At 42.1% G+C, this 22591-nt stretch overlaps 1 protein-coding gene across 1 annotated transcript in view; it reads right to left on the bottom strand.

Annotated features, from left to right (window-relative positions):
• LOC115477078 (deubiquitinase DESI2-like) overlaps nt 1-22591 on the bottom strand; it is a 75935-nt gene that overhangs the window by 38866 nt on the left and 14478 nt on the right. Inside the window, exons 3-4 of the mRNA XM_030213694.1 lie at nt 10308-10401; nt 6960-7101 (exon numbers count right to left, since the gene is read on the bottom strand). Of these exons, the coding sequence (XP_030069554.1) occupies nt 6960-7101; nt 10308-10401 (236 nt within the window). The remainder of the gene's footprint in view (nt 1-6959; nt 7102-10307; nt 10402-22591) is intronic.

Genomic DNA, 22591 nt, shown 5'->3' with positions numbered 1-22591 from the left:
TCAGAGATGCACATGAGCATGAGAGCATGAAGAAAGTGGTCTGTATTTTTCAGACCTGATAGCTCTAATTATTTGATTGGTTACAGTTTGTTTGTAGATCCTGCTCCGTTTAAGCCTGGGCTCTTTGCTGGCACCGAGGTATTATAACATCACAGCTGCACACACTGGCGGTAAGGCAATTCTATCAATTTTCTTTACATCTTGATTGCTAGCAACTTGTAGGGGAGAAGAATGCTAGGACAGCGTTAATTTCAATCACTACAAATCGCAGGCTGCAAACACCATTTCCACCAAGATATAGTGGAATTAGAAAAGGTACAGAAAAGGGCGATGAAAATGATAAAGGGGATGGGATGACTTCCCTATCAGGAAAGGCTGAGGCAAATAGGGCTCTTCAGCTTGGAGAAAAAATGGCTGAGGGGAGATATGATAGAGGTCTATAAAATAATGAGTGGATTGGAAAGGGTAGACATGAATTACTTGTTTATTCTTTCCAAGAATACTAGGATTAGGGGGCATGCGATGAAGCTACACAGTAGTAAATTTAAAACGAATCAGAGAAAATGTTTCTTCACTCAACGTGTAATTAAACTCTGGAATTCATTGCCAGAGAATGTGATAAAAGTGACTAGCTTAGCGGGGTTTAAAAAGGTTTGGATGGCTTCCTAAAGGAAAAGTCCATAGGCCATTATTAAAATGACTTGGGGAAAATCCAGTGCTTATTTCTGGGATAATTAGAATAAAATGTATTGAACTTTTTTGGGATCTAGCCAGGTATTTGTGACCTGGATTGGCCACTGTGGGAAACAGGATGCTGGGCTTGATGGACCTTTGGTCTGTCTCAGTGCGGCAATACTTATGTACTTATGTAGGAGAGGGAGCATTATATGCTTTGAACTGCAAAGCTGAAGAAAACTCACATGAAATGACTTCATGTAGTGCATAGACCTGCTAAGTAAGCAAGCCATGGCTAAACACAAGAGAAGATGAGCTGGTGGGAAGGTACCAAAAGACAGGATTACACATTTCACAGAGATCCTGGTTATGTTCAAGCTTCTGGAAGTCGGCAGAGGGTTCGGAATAACCAGCCACTCCCAGCTGTACACTTTCCATGCTTTGTTGACATACTTTGATTTTGTATTTCAAATCTCGATGTTAGGTGGGTGATGCCAAAGGAAATGAAGTGCAGTGGTCTTGTAATATAAAGTGCTGGATTTGCCAGCAGCGTTGCTTTGTGTTTTTATGTGTATCAGTGGCTCTGATAACAAAGATGGAAGATGAATTGGAAGAACATGCCCTTTTAGAATCAGTGGAGCAAAAAATTTCATCCAAATAAATATAACCATTTAAAAAGCATGGTCCCAATATTTGAAGCAATTTAAGCAGGCAGAAAAATTGTGTTCAGCAGGCCGGCTATCAATATTCATTGTAAATAGTGCTTCTGAATATCGGCATTAATCAGCCATCTTGAAACCAGGTAGGAGAGGGATCTTATGGGGACAGTCAGGGAGGAGCCACCTGTGAGGTGGGTGTCAGCAATATTCAGTGCTAGTTCCTGCAAAGCTGAGCGGGCAGATAGGACTGCACAAAAAGCAGTCCTAAGTATGCTTGCATAGCTATGGGTGCTGGCACTGAATATCTGCTGGGTGTGGAGGAGTGGCCTAATGGTTAGTACAGCAGGCTTTGATGCTGACAACCTAGGTTCGATTCCTACTGCAGTTCCTTGTGACCTTGGGCAAGTCACTTAAGGCTCCTTTTACATTGCTGTACAGGAAATACCACTGCGCTACCACAGCAGCCTGGTGGTACCTCCGATCCCTCCAGCGCTACAAAATGCATTTATTTTTGTAGCGCCGAAGTGTACCTGGCGATAGCTGTACTGCCCGGTTACCGCCGGGTTAATCTGGGAGCCCTTATCACCACCTCAATGGGTGGCAGTAAGGGCTCCCTCCCCTAAAATGGCCACGCGGCAAGTGCATTTTCTTACTGCCCAGGCATTTCCTGTAGGAAGATGAGACTTGTCTTTTACCATCTGCAGTAAAAGAGGGTCTCAGTGTGCATGTAAAACGTGTGCTAATACCAGCACTGGCCCCCTTTTGCTGCAGCTTGGTAAAAGGGGCCCTAAACCCTCCATTGCCCCAGGTACAAAAACTTAGATTGTGAGCCCTCTAGGGACAGAGAAAGTACCTGCATATAACGTGTATAGTGCTGCGTACATCTAGTAGCGCTATAGAAATGATTAGTAGTAGTAGTAGTAAGATTGGAGCTGATCTCCCCTCCTTCTGTTCCTCCCTCTGAAAAGGTCTGATCCCCCTTTCCTGCTCACTGACATGGGATAAGCCTCCAGTGGTAGTACCATGAGAGTACCTCTAGAGGTCATGGTGGCTATTTTCAGTCACGAGTGTGAGAGGCAGGAGTGAGGAGTGTTTGCTCCTGCCCCAGGTGACCACTTGATCACCAATACTGATAAGGTAGACCAGGGGAGGGGGGGCCTGCTGGAACTTGGAGGCAAGAGGGGGAGATTGGACCTTGTCAGGGGGACAAGAAGGGGGAATTTGGACACTACTTATGCATGCCATGTTTGAATATCAACTAGGACATGTATAATAAAGACTGCACAATCTTGACTGGTCATGCCCTGATATTGAGTGCCAGTGCCCAGACACAGCCTGGTATTGAATATCGGGGTCTAATTCTGACCGCTGCTAGCTGACAATAGACTAGCATGACATTGGGATGGTTTTCTTTTACCACCTCAGTCTGAATGGCATTCAGACTGTGCTTCTGTATGGGCTGAATCACTAAAATCCCACTGCTGCTCCTTGTGATCTTGGGCAAGTCACTTGCCTCAGGTACAAACTTAGATTGTGAGCCCTCCTGGGACAGAGAAATATCCAGAGTACCTGAATGTAACTCACCTTGAGCTACTACTGAAAAAGGTGTGAGCAAAATCTAAATAAAAATAAAAGTTGCTAATAGATAATTTGCACAGTAAACTGCTCTAGCGTGCACAATAAAGAGCATCCTATTCATTAGTTCTACTCGCAATTTAAATATGTAAATTCTGGCATTTACTCATACATCTGGGATGCACATGGAAAATCCCATTAGCCAGGGTTTACGCATGTAAAGGTGCAGGATGTGCAGATGGCAAGATGGTTTGGGCAGAATCAAAACCTACCTGTACATTTTCCATTTCCGAAAGAGACTGCAAGTGGATGTTGTGTAACATATCAACATCCGGATTAACAGCTGCTACCAGGCACATGAAGGTTTTCTAAAAGTGCTCGTTCTGGGCAGTCGTTTACAGGAGGGATTAAGGGAAGTCTCGCCCTTAATCCCCTGTTGTTTATTTTTCTCTCAAAATTGGCAATACAGAAAGATTGCAGCCTCTGTAACTGAATTAGGAGCATGTACACATGTAGGTTTCTAAAATGACAGATATACACTTGTAAGTTCTGAAATCCCTCTTACACATGTATTGGTGCCTAACACATTTAAATTACCGAGTTTTCTCTGTTGATGTTTTCCATGTTGAAAATTGTAAAATGGATGTTCCTACAACAGCATACATAGCATTCCTGCATGGCTTTCTTGAAATGATTATATAACCTTGGGATGCATTGCTAGGAACAAAAACACACACTTATTTATACAATATCACAATTCCTCATGTACAGCCACAAAATAACCTTTTAGGGTGGATAGTGTCCAAATCAAATCTTGAAGACCAAACTTTTCATGTCTTTCTTTTGTTAACTGTTATGATTTACCTAGGTTTTTAGCAGCCTAGTGGTTTTTCTTTTTAATCTTGTATTGTTAATTTAAACTGAATTATTTTAATGTATTACGTTCTTTTTTAAAATATTTTATTGTATCTAGTTTTGTCTTGTTTATATTATGTTACATTGTAAACCGCTTTGGTGCCTTATGGTGTAAATGCGGTATATCAAATGATTAAATCAAATGTATTTTAGAAAGGCTCTACATAGGCAGATCCTTTTCTAAAACAGTACCGGAATTGTACACATCCTGACCCGGACATATCAATTCCAATTTCTACATTGTATCTAAAATGCACCTTTGTGGCCTTAAGATGTGCACTAAGGTCCTTCCTTACATTTCAGCAAGCGAACATTTGGGGGTTTGAAATACTAAAAGACACTACTACTGTATATTAATGGGCATAATTTACTGCAGGTCCTATTTTATGCAGTCAGATCTGTTTCCTAACAATGTGTAACACACTGTAGTAAATCTAGTCCTAAATGTTTAGATGCATTCTATGGAATACATGAGATGCAAATGAATGCATTTTGAATTCATGCAAATTATCACCCAGTTCACTAAACTACTGTACTAATTAGCTACCACAAACTGTAACCCACCATTTCCACCCCCCATTTTGCTGACAGGAGACGGTTTGGGGTCCTTTTACTAAGGTGCACTGCAGACGCAGGTTTTGGGTGTGCGCAGAATCATTTTTCAGTGCACCTGTAAAAAAAATGCATTCTAAAATTTTTTGCCGAAAATGGATGTGCGGCAAAATGAAAATTGTCATGCGTCCATTTTGGGTCTGAGACCTTACCGCCAGCCATTGACCTAACGGTAAAGTCCCACATGGTAACTGGGTGGTAATGACCTATATGCGCCAAATGCCACTTGGCGCGCGTCCAATACGTGCGGCAGAAAATAAAAATTATTTTTTGGCTCCGTGTATCAGACATGAAGCAAAAAATGAAATTACCGCAAGATCCATGTGGTAGCCATATGGTAACTCCATTTTGGCGCACGTTGGGCACGCGTTAGACGCTTACGCAGCTTAGTAAAAGGATCCCTTTGTAGCAGATGAGGGAGCATTTTGGCTGCTGCAATATGCAAGATGAGATGAGCAGGTAAGATACAAGAAAAGGGAAAGAGGAAGACAGTAGAGAAGAGAAATGCAGGAGCTATGACTCTTGGACTTTTAGGTCCAGGACACCCTGTGGCCAGCAGCAATGCTGCCATCTCCATCTCAGATACTAGCCCTGGCTGCAGACCTGCCATTGGTCCATTCTAACTCGTCAGGTCTTCAGTGGGTGAAAGAAAGAGCCAAGGGCTGAACCTCAGGTGAAAACAGAGGAGGTTGATATGAGTTTGGAGGACACATCAAATTGTCAAATCAAAATAAATAAATAAATAAAGCAAATGAGAGAAATATATAAGAAAGTTAGTTATGATAATTTCCAAGAGCTACTCTATGTATATGAGATGATGAGAGCAGCTATACCTATACTACCCAATCAAGTGAGTAAAAAGTAGGTTGATGCACTGAAAATAATTCATTTCATTTTTTTATTTAAAGTTATTTGTTATTGTTTCATTAAACCGAATTAAACAAACAAAATCAAAAGAGAAACAAAAATACAGAAAACCATGTTGGATCTGCCCTCTCTCTTCCTCCATTGCCAATGATTTTAAAAAACCTCCTGTGGCCTCTGTACCATCCCAGAAACACAAAGAATCTCCTCATAGCACCAAGACATTGCAAAGTGGGTTTTACTCAACTCATCTTGAAAGAAGGAGGAAAAAGGATCTCAGCAACCTTATACAAACCTTGCATGTCAAACTTGGATAGTCTGTATTACAAAGGTTAAGGTCTCAATCACAGATCCTTACAAAATCCCCTTGCATTTAAATTTTTTTTTTGCAATTTTTAACCTTAAACCACTGCTTTAACAAAAAAACATTTCTAATATTTATTCCATAAAAAATCTTAATGAAAAAACTTTAAATGCAGATCCATGTAGCCGACAATACTTAAATCTGAAAGAAAAATACTTAGCTTTCAGGAAGAACCCGATCCAATGGGACCCGTTTCACCTACACCATTTTCAATATAGCAACCTGCCGTGAAGCTATATTCAGAGCATGTTTACGACATGTGCTGATATGCAATCCCGAAGTTAATGACCCTGATGAAGTGAGTATATGCTGGTGAAATGGGTCTTATGAGAAGATTGTGGTTTTGGTATTTTACTTTTGATCTCCCTTTCCTTTCTGGAATATTAGGGGTCCTTTTACTAAGGCGCACTGAAAAATGGCTTGCGGTAGTGTAGGCATGGGTTTTGGGCGCACGCCGATCCATTTTTTAGCGCGCCAGTAAAAAAGGCCTCTTTTTTTGCCAAAAATGAACGTGCGGCAAAATAAAAATTGCCACATGCCCATTTTGGGTCTGAGACCTTACTACCAGCCATTGATGTAGCGGTAAGGACTCACGTAGTAACCGGGCGGTAATGACCTATGTGTGCCAAATGCCACTTGGCACGCGTCTGTTACGCACTCCCAAAAATAAAAAATATTTTTCAGACATGCGTATCAGACGCGCGTCCAAAATGAAATTACCGCAAGAGCCATGCGGCAGTTGGGTGGCAACTCCATTTTGGCGCACATTTGGCAAGCTTAGACGCATACGCGGCTTAGTAAAAGGGCCCCTTAACATATTGTTATTCATCATACCACCACCCCCCCCCCCCCCAGTACCTAGGTCCTCTCTTACATCATCTAAAATTGCAGAACCTTCATGGCACAACAGCATTTTGTCATAATAGCTGCCTTACATCCAAATAGTATTGGCTGATGCCATTTTATTGCATGTCAAAAATTCAAAATGGCTCTAGCCTTGGGTTAGTTGGGGGGTCATATAAAAACAACTGTTCCAGTGGAGCAGGAGCAACTGGGACTCACTCCCGCCACTTGAAGACCCTGCAACTAAAGACAGGTAAGAGGTGGAGTGGGAGACCCTGAGGGCTGGTGCTTCTCCAAAGGGGGAATTACTTTGGCAAGGGAGGCACCAGGTCTGGCTGTGCCTGTTTTTCCTGTTTTTTAATCATCTTTCTTTTGTTTAATTTTTAAAATGTTGAAATTTACTGTTTTGTTTAAAATGAAAACATTCCTAATAAAAATGACAGTGATCCAACCTCTGCCAAAGCCGCTGAGAAATGGTTGCAATTCTTGTGCATGAGATGGTATGCATTGCCTTTGTACTCCTTCCCCAGTTCTTCCATGATCTTATCCACATCATCTTCAGTGAAATCAGTGGTTCCCAGGGCAATGGCTTCTCTGTTTTTAACAAAAAATGAAAATAAAATAATAATAATAATAAACGCACAAGAGATAATGGTCTAAATCCATTCAGTGCAACTGACATGATCCTAAGCAGAAACAGAAAACTGTATAGATCATTAGTTAATGCTTGGAAAATAGGTTAGTCTGATTTTAATTGTAGTGGGAGCAAAAATTCCATAACTAGGTGGGGAAATGTGGGATACAAATGTAACAAATAAATAAATAACAGCATTGATTATAGAGGTGTCAGTCTCAAGTGATGACTTGTTGAATCGCATGGAGAGAGAGAAGATCTTCCAAGTACCAAGAAATGCAATCCAAGACCAAGAAAATGTAGCAAAAAGATACAGAAATATTTCTCATCATTTTGGATGCTACCAGTTTGATCAAAAAGAACTTCCAAATGCACCTGGATAAGTTGCCTATACATGTTATATCTTATGAACTCCAGAAAGAAGCTCTCTTTGACACAATGCAAGTACTGTGGCAAGTGTTAGCAGTAAATTTGAGAGACTGAGATCATACTTTGCATACCCTGGTTTAAGAAAGAGGTTCATTATTATCATGGTATGCAAAAAAAATAACAGAAATGACTCGACCCAGCAGCCATGTTTCGGCACCCAAGCACCTGCTTCAGGAGTCTTATGATGTATGGCTGATTATGAAAAGAGATATCCTTATCAAATTACTATACACAAAAGATATCAATCTAACCCAAAGTTAGACATGAAATCTCATGCACAGTATTGAATATACAATCTATCCATGTTAATTTCTTCCTCCGACTTAAACACACTTCCCCCAATATTCAGACAGTGACAGTCAGTGTTTTTTTTTTTAAATGATTACTGACACTAGCGTCATTAGCCCCCAATATTCAGGTCTAGGCCATGTCAGGGCACTCGCACTGAATATTGGGGGCTAAATGGGGCAGGCTGGGCACCAGAGCTTATGCAGGCCCCGGCTCAATATCAGGCTTAAACCTGCATAAAAACTAGCTCCCTGAACCTCCTCCCATCCCCTCAACAAAGACCACTTCTACCCTACCCGCCTTCCCAGTCCACTGCCAGGAAGCAATACCCTTCATCTCCTGAATATCACCCCCATTCCCAACCCCCTAGACATTCATATAGTTCATATAGGCCCACCTCAGGCTGACCTCTATCCCTGGTGGTCCAGTGGGGGTCATTGGGGGCGGGAGCATAGCCCCTTCACTCCTGCCCCTTGTGGCTGCCTGCTAAAATGACTGCTGTGGCCTCTCATGGCAGCCATTTAGGGCTGTGCTCCTGCCCCAATGACCCCCACAGGACCACCAGGTATAGAGGTAGGCCTGGGGGAGGGGGGGCTACCTGGATGGCTGGGTAGGCCTACCTGGATGGTTGGGGCAGGGGAGTGTTCTAGGGTGAGGAGGTTGCTTCCTGGCCATAGGTTTGTGGTGGTGGGGAGGTTCAGTTTTTAAAAAAAAATGTTATGCAAGTGTCGACCTGATATTTGGTGCTGGCACCCACATCAGTCAGCGGCCTAATTTAGGACAGCTTTTGAGCTGTTCTAAATTAGGCCGCTGAGCGATGCGGGTGCCTGTATATCCTTGTGTGCAAAACGTTTCTTGCATTATCCTTGTAAATTTCTTTAAAGTTTCAAAATGAAAGGTATATCTTTGTAGACCCTACACAACAAGTTTTTTGACTGCCAGGGCTCTTAAAAACACAAAATTTACCTATGTACTTGACCAGTCATTTTTCATTTGTATTGTTCTTTGACTGTTGATTTCTGAGTTGGTTTGCTCCTACCAAAATTGTGGGCTACTAGAAATAATGCACCATTTGATTAATTTTGTCCTAGGCTTTAAGAAAAAATAATTTTCTGACCCATCATTAATACTTGTTTCTGTTCAAGAAACGTATTCTTTATTTTTGATACATAATATTACAATTATAAAATTTAAAAAAAAACCAAACAATTGGGTCAATATTCAAAGGGATTTATGTGTTTGTTCTTTATTCTTTGTGTACATTTGCTATACTGCTTCAACGGATGTATAGAGCTAACCAGTGTAGACTAAAAATTACAAATAAATAAATAAATAAATCCATTTACCATCCATTACTAAACATATAAGTCCCCTATCCACTGGTATTCAGCAGCAGGTAGTGCCTCTGGAAATCTCTCTTACCCTCAGCACTAAGGGGGCATTTCTGTCACTGGCCATCCCATTTAGGTGCCCTTAGACTGCATGGTAGATGCCTATTCTATAATGGAATCTAGGCACCTAGGTTTCATTATAGAATTCAAGTATAGCCCAGCTATAAAACTGGCATAAGTGTAGGCACAGAAAGGCATTCTGCCCATGCTCTGCCCTTGTGTACGCCCCTTGCATATAAGTACTATATTAATTAAATGGGTATTTCCAGAATAGTGCTTTAGATGCTCTGCTATCACTTACATGGGTATATGCATATACACACATTGGGGGGGATTCTACATATGGTGCCTAAACAATCCGTGTGGAAAATATTTTCGCCTAAGTGTATTCTATAAGCAGTGCCTAGATTTATGCGCGGTATATAGAATAAGCTTAGTTGATATCCCAGCGCCTAAAACTACCTGCATCCGTTTACACCAATGAAAACGTGGCGTAAATACCAGCGCATAGATTTAGGCGCACTGGGCCATATTCTATAACTATGCGTGTAAATTTTGGAACGACCAGAAAATACCCATTTCCCTGCCCATAACCACACCCCTTTTTTTGCTGCACGCGTTAGAAGTTTGATGCACTGTGTTACAGAATTTGCTTAGTGAGTTGTACACATAAATTCCATTTTTGCCAATGAGTTCTCATTCTTGCTTGTTAAGTGCTGTTGTCAACGCTGATCGGCTTGTTAAGCCAATTAAGTTACACGTGTTATTACAGAATATGCTTGGAGTTCGACGCGGATCTCTAGGCATGCTATATAGAATCTGAGGACTAGTGCTATTATTCTAAACATTTATGCGCATATCACGTATACAAACATAGGCACCTAGGTTATAGAATTGCTCTTTATATGAATAATTTCAGGGTCATTCTATCTTAGCAGCAAATTAAAGAATGTTCACAGAAGTCATTTGGGTAGGTATACAGGGAAACAAGTTTATTGAATTGCTTCACTGATGCTATTTGATTTGAGATAGATAAGGAGGTAGTAGACAGCACTTACTTGAACTTAAATGTTTCTCCAAGTTCAACAGCACTTCCAGGTGTGATCTCAAAAATTCCACTAAAAGGGTAAGGGTGTCCTCCATAGGCATACTCTGAAAATAAAACGGCTATAATTAAAGAGCATGCCCAGCCAGAAATCAAACTCAGTTTTCTTTTCTTACTCAAACTGGATATGCAGACAGAGAGCAGTCAGCCTGATGTCAAAATTCTCCACTGTCTTATCTTTTTTCTAGGCTCAAAAATCAGAAAAATGAAGGGAAGGATCCACATCTTCATGTGTGCTGGATACTGGATATAGCCACAGCACCTGGTTCCTGCAGCTGGTTTTTCAAGATTCTGCTGCAAGAGTTTTCACATTTTGAGACAATTATGTGGTATATTTTCATAAATAAGCATATTTTTACATATTAAGTTGGGTTTGTTTAGCTTTTTTTAACCTTTCTGAAAAGTGGTTTTTCCAGTATTTTTTGGGAGCCCTGTTACTTTATTTGGTTTGTTTTTAAGGTGGGGAGAGACAGATCTTAAGTGACTGGTGCTGAGAAGGGAGAAGGGGAATAGAGAAGGGGGAAAGGAGGAGAGATCTCAAGCAAGAGAGACAGAAGGAGGATAGAAAGAATCAGGACAGTGGGGAGGAGAAAGCGGGGCTCCAGGACTAGATGCAGGGGGCATAGATTCCTTAGGAACACAAAGAGTCTCTAAAAGATACTTCTTAAACATGTCTTGCGCTGATACTCCTGGTATCTTAGGGAAATTAATTAAACAAAGATTCCTCCTGAGTACCTGGTTTTCCAAACTCTCACATTTAAGCTCCAAATTTGCTTGACCTTTAACTAAGTTAATTGAAAGGCTGTCAGCTCACTGAACTGAGGTTGGCTTCCACTCAGCCAGATGCCATTGCAGGTCCTGTGTCATACTGTTCAGATGCTACCAAAGTTGGTTACTTCCGTTCCTATGGAAGCCCCAGAGAACTCTCACCTTCTGACTTCTCACTCACCCTGGAGTGGTCCATTCTCTGCAAGGCTAAATTCAATGGGGGAACTCTAACTTCAGGGGAGAGTGAAACACTACTGCCCAAGGGAGAGGAGGGCTGAGCTACTTTCTGCCTCACACCAAGTGGGCTACCCCCAGTAAGATGGAATGTACACAGCAAACTCATCAATTCTACATTGAATTGATGTCAGACTTGTGAGTTCTTGTACCAAGTAGAGTGCTGCTGAGCCTGGTACTCGGACCAGGTTCTGCTAAGCTGCTGGACAACCCCGGGTTTCACTGCACTGACCGCCGTTCCACAGAGGTTGAGCCCCTAGGTGCGGGAGGCCTGCAGGACTTACGAGACGGAGCTGGAAGCGGGGTGAGGAATGTATTGGCCAGGCAGGCAGCAGGTCAAGAGAGTAATCAAGCGGAAGTCAGTAGGCAGGCGACAGGCGAAGAGTGATCCAGATACAGGTGAAATCAGTAGGCAGGCGACAGGCAAGAGAGTAATCCAGGTACAGGCAATGTCAATAGGCAAACAACAGGCAAGAGAGTAATCCAGGCACAGGTAAAGTCAGTAGGCAGGCAGCAGGTCAAGAGGGTAATCCAGGTACAGGCAAAGTCAATAGGCAAACAACAGGCAAGAGAGTAATCCAGGTACAGGCAAAGTCAATAGGCAAACAACAGGCAAGAGAGTAATCCAGGCACAGGTAAAGTCAGTAGGCAGGCAGCAGGTCAAGAGAGTAATCCAGGTATAGGCAGTCAGCAACGAGGGACAAGTAGATAAGAAACAAGTAACACCTACCAAAGTAGAAGCCGAAGCATGGAGTCCAGGAAGAGCTCAGCTGATAAAGTGCTGGCGTCTGACATCAGCAGGAGCCAGCAGGGAGAAGGAGCACAGCCATAGGACAAGAGCAGGGGAAGGAGGAACCGGAAGACCAATAGGAGAGAAGCAAGGGAAGCTAGGCAGAGGGAGAGCAGACAGCAGGTGGGTGGAAGCAAATCAATCAAGGAGCCTGGAAGCCAAGCAGAGAGAGAGCAGACACAGTGCATGGAAGCAAAGCAATTAAGGAGCCTGGAAGCCAAGCAGAGAGAGAGCAGGCACAGTGCATGGAAGCAAAGCAATTAAGGAGCCTGCAACCACTGCTCTCTGAACAAACCCAGAGAAGAACTACACACACACACGGCTCAGGGCAGTGCCAGTCAAGTGTGCGTGTCAACGGGACCCCGTGTAGCCCGAGGATGCCGCTTGCATTGAGGTAGGGGACATGACAATCGGGACAGGACTACTGGAGCAACCCCAGAAATCACGGGTGCTACTTTCTTCAGTCTCTGATTAGGCATTATCTCCAGAGGTAAGGAGAGTTCCACACACATGTCTGCTCTCTAGGGAGCCGTTTTGTCTCTCCTAGCATAGCATAATTTTATAAGAAGCCTTTTAAATACATACTACAGGATTTATGTAGCAATTTCCAAAGCCTAGGTACAATTGCTCAACTGAAAAGTACCCTTCTCTGTCCAGCTAAAAGTAGTCACAGACTTTCTTAGCATGCAGAATTTTATCTAGCATGAATGCAAGCATTTATGTGAGCATTATTTTAGACCCTCTCAGGTGCCTGCACATATAGAAAGTGTGATATATTCAGATACTATCAGTGCACATACTTTGCAGCTGCCTAGTAAGAAAATGGGAAAATGCACATTGTTTTCCTTTAAAAACTACCCCCCAAATTCTATAAATGGCGCCTTAACTTGTGCGCGCTAATTTGGCTGCATGGCCAAACTGCACACACAATTGATTAACAAGCCAATTTGCATCAATAATTGGTACTTAACCAATTAGTGGCACTAATTGGCTTTAATTAGAATGTATGCTCACAACTTTCTAGGCATATTCTACAATGCAGTGCATGTAAATTCTAATGTGCATAGTTAAAAAGGGGGCATGGCCATGAGTGTGGAATGGGTGGGTTATGGGCATTTCAAAAAACTATGTGCACTATTATGGAATACACCCAATCTGCATCTAACTTAGGTGCAGGTACTAAGGCCTGGTTTTAGGTGGCCTAAATGGGTGCGCCTACATTTTAGTCACAAGAACAGTGTGTGCGCATATTCTATAAACTAGGCCTAGTTTATAGAATCATGCTAACCGCATGGTTTTTCAGGACTGATTTTTAAGGCACGAATTATAGAATTTGGCCCAAAGTGTCCATGTACATTTTGAGTTGCTCCTATGTGTTTTGTTTCAGTAGATGAGTTGGAAAAGCTTGACATCTTGGAAATAGATGGCGATATGTGCCTGTTGAAAAGTGAACTAGCTAAGAAGACTTTGATATTACATGAGATTCCTGTTCATAGTAGCGTTAGGGAAAGACTGAATTGTGTTATATGCCATGAAAATATAAGGTTCTTCAATAGTCTGGATGACCAAATAACCTTCTAGCAGGAAGCAATTTATACACATGCTAATGACTCTAAAAAGAAGCCCTGATGAAGTTTTATGCCGCCTTCATAATAAATTCAAAAAGTGTCATGTAAGGAGCTGTCCAGACTGTGGTGCTGAAGATTAGGGAAACCCATGAACCCAGAGGTTTATTGGTCATTCTTGATTTTTTATTTAATTATTTAGCAAGATTTATTAAGAAGGTTTATGAAAAAATTCACCTAAGGCATGTTTTTTTCCATATTTTTATTAAAGGTTTTCAAAGTACAACAGCAGCAAACAGTACACAACTGAAGCGAATACACAAAAACGAACTAAAACACAAAACAAAAAAACACCATGGTATCTGTGGGAAAATATAAGAACATTCCATGACAATACCTAGAGGCAGAAGTCAGGTAGTGCTAAGGGAAGCCTGACAAAACAAGTCTAATCGAGCCCAAGTCTTCAAGACAGACTTCACTCCATGATATTTATGGGCAAGAATTAGCTCATATTTCCTGATGACACAAACGTAGCTCCACCATTCATTATAATTCAGATTTGCAATATTTTTCCAATGGGAAACAATTAAATGCATAGCGACAGCTAGCAGTATATTAAACAGTTTCTTATCTGACTCTAGAAGAGAGATAGAAGGAGAAGAGGCACGCAAAATCACAATTCATAGGAGATTGCTGCAGTCTCAGGCAAGTGAAAAATAACACACAACTTCGCCCAAATAAGTCGCCAGTATGCTCTGACGTTTTTGCAGAAAAAAACCATATGTGCAAGGGATCCATCCTGCTCCTGACAAGACCAACATTGGAAGGTAGTACTCTTAGTACTCTTTTTAAAATTTGCATTTGCGTATAATCAGCGGAAAAAACTTAACAAAAGAATTATACACGAGATAAAAGCCACAAAACTAAACATAAATATAAATATAAAAAGAACATTAAAGGAAACAAACACAAACTCAAAATCATCCCAAAAGATTACTCAGTGCGTTCTTTTAATTAGACCACTTAACAGAAAGAGATGACAATAGGAAATTTCCTTGGAGCACAGAAACAAAAACAAGGAAGAAAAAAAAAAAATCAACTAATGCAAGATAAGTCTTGTTTTCTGGTGGTGTGGTATAGAAGAAATGAAATGAAATATATATTCTCAGAGGTGTAGCCATCTTAGGTGTCCTTTTACCAAACAGCGATAAAAGGAGCCCTTCAATGGCGTTGACACGCGGGTTTGCTGTGCACCAAGGCCCCTTTCTATCGCCACTGGTAAAAGGCTTAAAAAAAAAAAGTAAATGGTCATGCGGCAAGTTAAACACTTGCTACTCAGTCATTTCCTGGGGGAGCCCTTACCGCCTCCTATTAAGGGGGAGGTAAGGGCCCTCGCGGTAGCCCAGCAGTAACCAGGCAATGCACGGTGCTGCCCAATTACTGCTGGGCACACCCCCAGAACTAGAAAATACAAAAATATTTTCTAGTACCTGGAATGGGGCACAGTGAGGGTCAGAACTACTGCTGGGCTCCCCTGGGAGCCCAGTGGTAGAGCTGAATTGCTGCGTGGCAAGCCCGCAGTAGGCTTGCTGCACTTTAGTAAAAGGACCCCTTAGTCTGCTGTAGAAAAATAACAGAGACTGGTGGTGCCTTATAGACTAAAATCATTCTAAAATGTATCCCTTTGCCTGTGCTACCACCGGAGGTATATACAACTGTATCAACTGAAATGAAAAGTTAAAGAGAAAAAGGTTGTCAGAAAGACACAACCTAAATAGTACAACACTTTTTCTTTACACGTTGTAAAGTCCAGTCAATGGTTCAAAAAAAATTGGACTTTAACAATCTGCCAAAAAAGTCGTCAACTTTTCATTTCAGTTTGATACAGTTGTATATACCTCCGGTGGTATTATAGGCAAAGGTTTAGATTTTTGGATGACTTCATGATACTTTGCTTTACCTACATAATTGGTTGATCCTATAACAACCCATTTATTGGTGACATGGAGTCTTGTCCTTAAAGGCTCTATCTCAATAAAGGATGCAAGTTAATTGCAGTTAACTATACAATTAATGCATTAATCATTAATTGCGATTTTAAAAATTAGCCGTGATTTAAGAATTTAATCACATTGGAGCATTTCATGTCTCCACAAAATGTCTCTTATGCTCTCTTTCACTCCTGATCCCTGTTCTCAGCATGATCCAACATCTTTCCCTCCAATCAGGATTCAATATCATCCCCAGCATGTCAGCCTATCTTAAAAAATGGTCTTCTGTTGGTCCCCAGTAGCAGCAGTGGTGCACATATGCCGCTGCAGTCTGCTCCAGAGCTTTCCCTTTGGCCTGTTCTGCCTCCTTTGATATCACTTCCAGATACTCTCTAAAGTGATATTAGTGGTTTAATTAAATTAAGTCTGTTTTTAAAACATGAGGGGGTGTCTCAGCGTTTACTACCAGCTGATTTTTACCATGAGCTAAAAATGCTAACATAGCATAACTCCCAATGCTACCCCCTGTGCTGCCCCAGACTTTCCCACATTTTCGGGGGCCAGTCAGAGCTGATATTCAGCAGTACTGCCCGGTTTAGAGCCACTGAATATTGGGGGTTAAGTGGCCCCAGGCAATTTAAGCAGGCAGGAGCTTCTCCTGCCCGCATTAAACTCTTTGAATATTAGCTGGCATATGGTCCTGAAAAAACAACAAAACAAGAAAGACCAATAGAGGAGCTCTACTAGTTTCTTCTTTGTTTTAGAGTTGGCCAGGAAACCGTACAAATCCAGACTCCCTACTCATACATCCACAGTAGATTTAACTAACCCCATTCCCTCTTCCCTTTCTCAACTCATGAAAACGACATACCCTAGATCTTATTCTATCTCCTACTGACTCCATTCTGAACTTTTCATCTCTACACTCTCTAAGCCTTCCTTGGACGGATCACTATCTAATTCAATTTTCTATTGCTGCTCCAATGAGCTTATCTAAAATCACTATCACCAATCACTGGTCTAGACAACTCTCAAAAACAGACCTTCATTCACTCTCTCCCTCCCATTATGAAACTGAAGCTCTGGATCTTGACAGTCAGGTACATTCTTTTCACACAGTTCTGTCAGAAGCATTTGAACAAGTCGCTCCATTAAAGAGTGTCTTCCCTTCGAGATTTAAACAACCCTGGTACCATGTGAGCCTTTGATTCGCCAAACAACAACTAAGAAAAAAGGAACGTAGCTGGAGAAAATCAAAATCAGTGACAGATCTTTTATCCTACAGAGTGACACTGAGAGACTAGAACTACCAACTTCGGAAGTCTCAGTATTTTGAAGAACGTATACAGAAAGCTCTAAATTTAATCAGAGAAGTATTCTCTATTTTAAGCAATCTGACTGTTTCCCCAACTGCTAGCAAAGGTCCTACCCTAATGCCTAGAGCCGATTCGCTTTCTCAGTTCTTTTCCACCAATATTCAAAATCTTATTGATACATTACTTCCAGCAACTTCGGTCCCACCAACGGAGCAACCTCTGTCCACTATGAGCTGCTCCTCCACATGGTCCGCCTTTCAGCCCCAGACTCTTCTCTCATTCTCAATAGTGATCTCCCAAACAAAATCCACATATAGCACTCTGGATCCTTTCCCATCCCCATGGCTACAGATTCCTGATCTTGCCCTGTTACCTTGAATCTTAACTTTAGTCAACTTGAGCCTTTCTTCTGGTGGTGTGCCTCAGCTGTGGAAAAAGTCACTGGTGAAACTCATTCTTTAAAAAACCTTAACTTGACCCTGAAGTCTCCGCAAATTATTGTCCAGTCTCCAATCTATGCTTTCTTTCAAAAGTCCTAGAGTGTACAGTTTTTTCTCAATTAGTACAGTTTCTGAAAAATCAATGGCTCTGCATCCAAAACAATTGATTAGGTTCCACCACTTTCCTCACTGCTGTGCTAGATAAGGTCTACTCCCAGCTAGATAAACATAGAGTAGTTCTTGCTATTTCCTTGAACCTCTATGCAGCATTTGATCTGGTTGATTACTCGTTTCTGATACAATCTCTCGCTACCTTGGATATTTCAGGCACTGTTCTTTCCTGGTTCTCTTCTTTCCTGGAAAACAGATTTTTCACTGTTGTCACCATTTCTTCAACAGCCCCAAGTCACCCCCTGCACTGTGGTGTTCCACAGGGATCAGTTGTTTCTCCTCTCCTCTTATTTTTAAATCCACTAGTCTCCCTTATGCAATCCACTGGAATATCCTTTTACACGGATGACATTCTTCTCCTGTATCCCACTAACCCATAAATCCTACTTCCCAACTTTCAGTCCATTAAATGACGGCTGGCTGGCTGATCATAGACTAGTCTTTAACAAGGAAAAGACAGTTAGCTGCTGGTTAATAGGAGGCCTGTCCATTCCCACAGCTCCTTTGAGCCTCTTTGGGACACCTATACAACCAGTGGCCTCCTTTAGATACCTGGGGGTTATACTGGATTCCCATCTTACATTCATGCCCCAAATTTTGAATCTCTGTAAAACAGGATTTTTCATACTTCGACATCTCAGCTCGATTCGACGCTATTTCACCACCAATAATTTTCATTCTCTCATTCTTACACTATTGACCTCATGGTTGGATGTCATGTCTTTCAAAACTGGAACTAGGTTTGTGAGCCCTTGGGCCACTGCCGAGGAGCGGCAGCGGCAGGCAAAACCACCCCACACCAGAGGCAAGGCAGAACTCTGACAAACAGTGAGACTTCACCTGCACATGGCCACCTTTCACCAAGAGTTGAGCCCCTGGCTGCAAGTGGCTGGCAGGACTTACTGGGCAAGGCAGGACTAGATACTCACTAGGCTGAACCAGGACTGAGAGTCAGAGGGGAAAGGAACATACAGGGACAGCAGGGCAAGGAAGGGAAAGCTAAAGGGCGCAAGACTGAAAGCTGCAAGCAGCCACTAAGAAAGGGAACAAAACACTGACAAACAAGAGTGGAGGAGTGGCCTAGTGGTTAGGGTGGTGGACTTTGGTCCTGGGGAACTGAGGAACTGAGTTCAATTCCCGGCACAGGCAGCTCCTTGTGACTCTGGGCAAGTCACTTAACCCTCCATTGCCCCATGTAAGCCGCATTGATAGGGTTACCATATGGCTCCAGAAAAAGGAGGACGGATTGAGCCAGCCGGGTTTTACTTCCATTGCTTTCAATGGAAAGCAATTGCTTTCAATGGAAGTAATTGAACCAGCTGGGTTTTACTTCCATTGCTTTCAATGGAAAGCAATGGAAGTAAAACCCGGCTGGCTCAATCCGTCCTCCTTTTTCTGGAGCCATATGGTAACCTTACGCATTGAGCCTGCCATGAGTGGGAAAGCGCGGGGTACAAATGTAACAAAAAAGTAAAGACACAGAACTGGAAGACAAACAGACAAAGACCAAACACAAAACTAACCCAGAGACAGGACTAGCAAACAAACAACAACAACCTACTCTAACTACCCACTGGCTAACTAAAACAGACAAGAGTCAAGGCAAGGAACTAGGCTGAGCAGAAGTGCAAACAGCACCCCAACAAGCCTCAGGGCCTTAGGCGATGCAAAGGCAAAGGCAGAGAATATCCAACTGACTAATAAGCCGAGCAACAGCTGAGGCTCACTGCAGCAATCACCAGGCAACTACTGGTGCTGTGTAGGTTCAACCAAAGCAAACAAGTCTGGCAGCCCGGAAGATCCGGACTGGACTGGGCTGAAATCTGGAATGGGTGACAAACCAGCCAGTTCAATGCAGCCACCAGGTCTGGCCACCAGGTGGCGAGATGACTGAGAGCCTGAAACATGGGCAGAATCATAATATTGGATTACTGTAATATTGTATACTTGGGCTCCACTCATTCTAATTTTAAAATGTTGCAGTCCCTGCAAAATATGGCCATCAGCCTACTATTCCATGCCCAGCGTAGGGATCATGTTTCTCCATTACTGTGAAAGGTTCCTGTTCAACAAAGGATAATTTTCAAATCGCTAATCATCACTTTCAAAGTCCATAGGGTAGGGTTCCCACTCTACCTGAACTCTCTCACTATTCCTTACTGTCCTGCCCACCTGCTGCATTCCCTTAAAGACCACCACCTCGTCCTACCAGGGCCTAAGTCTGCCCAATTAGAATCTACCAGAAATTGTGCCTTCTTTTTCACTGCCCCTCATTTCTGGAACTCACTCCACCTTCATATCCATGCAGAATCTTTCTTTAAAGCTTTTAAACCTGTGCTAAAAGTTTGGCTTTTCACACAGGCCTATGAATCGATTTAGTGTGTTCCCTCTGAGAACTGGACCCTATACTTGCAACTACTTAGATTCTGGTGAGACAGTGTTGCTTGCGCCTTATTTTCCTCTTGTTCTAAGCTTCTGTAGCCATCTTTCTTCTATGCTGGTTTCCCTGTCCTATTTATATTGTAATTCTTTTCCTTTTAACAACTTTGTTTTAATTATTCATAATTGTAACCCGCTAAGACCTGCTAGTTAGCATTAGAGGTATAGCAAATCTTATTAAACTATAATAAATCTTACATAGCTTGCATTAACAGGGATATTCAATAGCTTCCTGAGATATTTCTTAAATAATTCTATAGAGGAGATAAGAGAAAAGTCAGAGATTTAAGAGCTGGAAAAAGTTTCCAGGTTCTCTAACCTGTAGTGGATAATCTTCTTATCCTGTACACACTTCGTTGAACACATGAAGCCTGTGCCAATTCTGTCTCCAGTTTTTGAAAGCAGTTAGCCTGGAGAGACATGCCAGTTTCCTGGCACTGCTCTTCACAATGGATGTCCACAGTTATTAAGACTAGCGAGGCAACCGTATGGGCCAGAGATGCCAGACATTCCAGATACTCTCTAAAGTGATATTAGGGGGTTTAATTAAATTAGGTCTGTTTTTAAGATCTGAGGTGGTGTCTCAGCGTTTACTGCCAACTGATTTTTACCACGTGCTAAAAACGTTAGCGCTGTTTTGTAAAAGGCCCCCCTAAAAGAACTCAATTCACCTCCAATGATTTTAGCAGGAGGTATTCTTGATGTCTGCAGGTTGTTCTTGCTTCACTATCCCACTAGGTAGAACCTCGTTCCCTTCTGGGAAAACTGCAAGTGCCACCTGCACTAAAGCAGGCTTCTTGCTTCTATGAAGGTTGAAATGCATCTCACGCTCCAGCCTCCAGACAGTTCCATTAGTGGCAGCAGCAGACCCAACAAACAATAAAAGAGAGAATGCTGGCAGATATTTAATCATCTTAGTCTTGAGAAAATACCCTTGGGAAGGTCCAGGGGGCTTCCGTCAGATTGAGCCCTTGTCAGAATAAACTTTTTGAAGAAATTACCAAAAGGAAAAATTAGACCACCAAGCACCGTCAAATGTGTCTACACCTCCAATACCATCTTTGTCTTTTATACTGACCTAGAGCACGCATTTATGTAATAAAAGTATATTTTATTTATTAGGATTTATTTCCCACCTTTTTGAAGAAATTCACCCAAGATGGTATACAGTAAGTAACAATTACAACAGTATTCAAATAACGACACACATTATGACATAGTACGGTATTTACAATGTCAACAAAATACACAAACATCTTAATAAACTGCATAGAATATACGAGGACATGGAGCAAATGGACAGATAAGAAAAAGTAGTAGGAGTTTAGATAGAAGATAAGGGAGTCAGGAGAGGCGCATGAAAATGATCTCAGATATAGAGTACATATGGTAAGCAAGTCCAGCTACAATATGTGTAGCTGGTGTTAGTCTTTGTGTGTGTGACTATCTAGTCAATTGTATCTTCCATTAAAGGCTTTGGAGAAGAGCCATGTTTTCACCTGCTTCCTGAAGTATAAGATCTTCTGTTACAGCAGCTATTCTTCATAGATAAGCATAGCTCTGAAGGTAGATGGTAGCCTATTAGAGAGTATGCAAGCAGACTGCCACTGCATAGGAGAGGGAAACCTGACCGTAGTAAACAACCTTCTCCATGTGCCTTGCAAAGTGCCAACTCAAAAGGGAGACTCTCCGTTTGTCTTTGAACAGTTGGATACCACTCCCTAACCTGAGAAAATAGATGAAGATGAGGAGTATCACTGCCCCCACACAGAAGAGACAGAGTCTGAGGCTGCCATAGCTAGCGTGAAAGGAACAGGAAAGGCAGATGGCTGTAGAACTAAAGCAGAGGCAACATGGGGGGACAGTGAAAGTGCTGCTCTTCTTGTCCCTTCAACTGTCTCACCTATTTCCCTCTTGTGCAGGTTTCCTGATTAAATATGAAGCCTGCATAGAGAAGACAGCTATAGAGGCAGGCAGTGCATTACTTTAATTATTCCCGTACTATCTCCTGCTTCCAGTTTAGCTCTAATTTAGTTGGCCTCTTGAGCATTCCATTATTCCCATGTTTGTGGCAGTTGTTGTTCTGCTGCTGCTTTCCAACTGTCACTGAAGAGAAAGAAAGACTAGAGGAATGGAGGGCTGAGAGATGAAGATCAGCAAGTGGAGCAGGAAGCTGGTATGGAACATGCCAGAAGAAAGAAATGGAAGGCTGAGAAATGAGGGGGAAGAGTCAAGGAGAGGGAAATGGGGAGCGAGAGAAGAGAAGAGGGAAGGCTGAGAGAGAATGAAGAACAAATAGACAGTTCAAATGGGTTAGTGGGTGAAGAGACAGGGAAGCGATGGGAAATGGAAGCATAAAAGATATGAGAATTGAGAGAAATATCTAAGAGAGCAACAAAGAGAAAGATGGATGAATTGCCTTGAACATGTCTCCCCAGTTTCCGCATGTATAAAGTATAAACTTCTGGCCTTGGCTCGCAAAGGACATCTTCCTTCTGCCCCAGATTATATTGCTAATCTACT

Source organism: Microcaecilia unicolor, chromosome 9, assembly GCF_901765095.1.
Source record: "Microcaecilia unicolor chromosome 9, aMicUni1.1, whole genome shotgun sequence".
NCBI classification, from domain to species: domain Eukaryota; kingdom Metazoa; phylum Chordata; class Amphibia; order Gymnophiona; family Siphonopidae; genus Microcaecilia; species Microcaecilia unicolor.
This window is presented reverse-complemented; position numbering and strand designations above follow the sequence as displayed.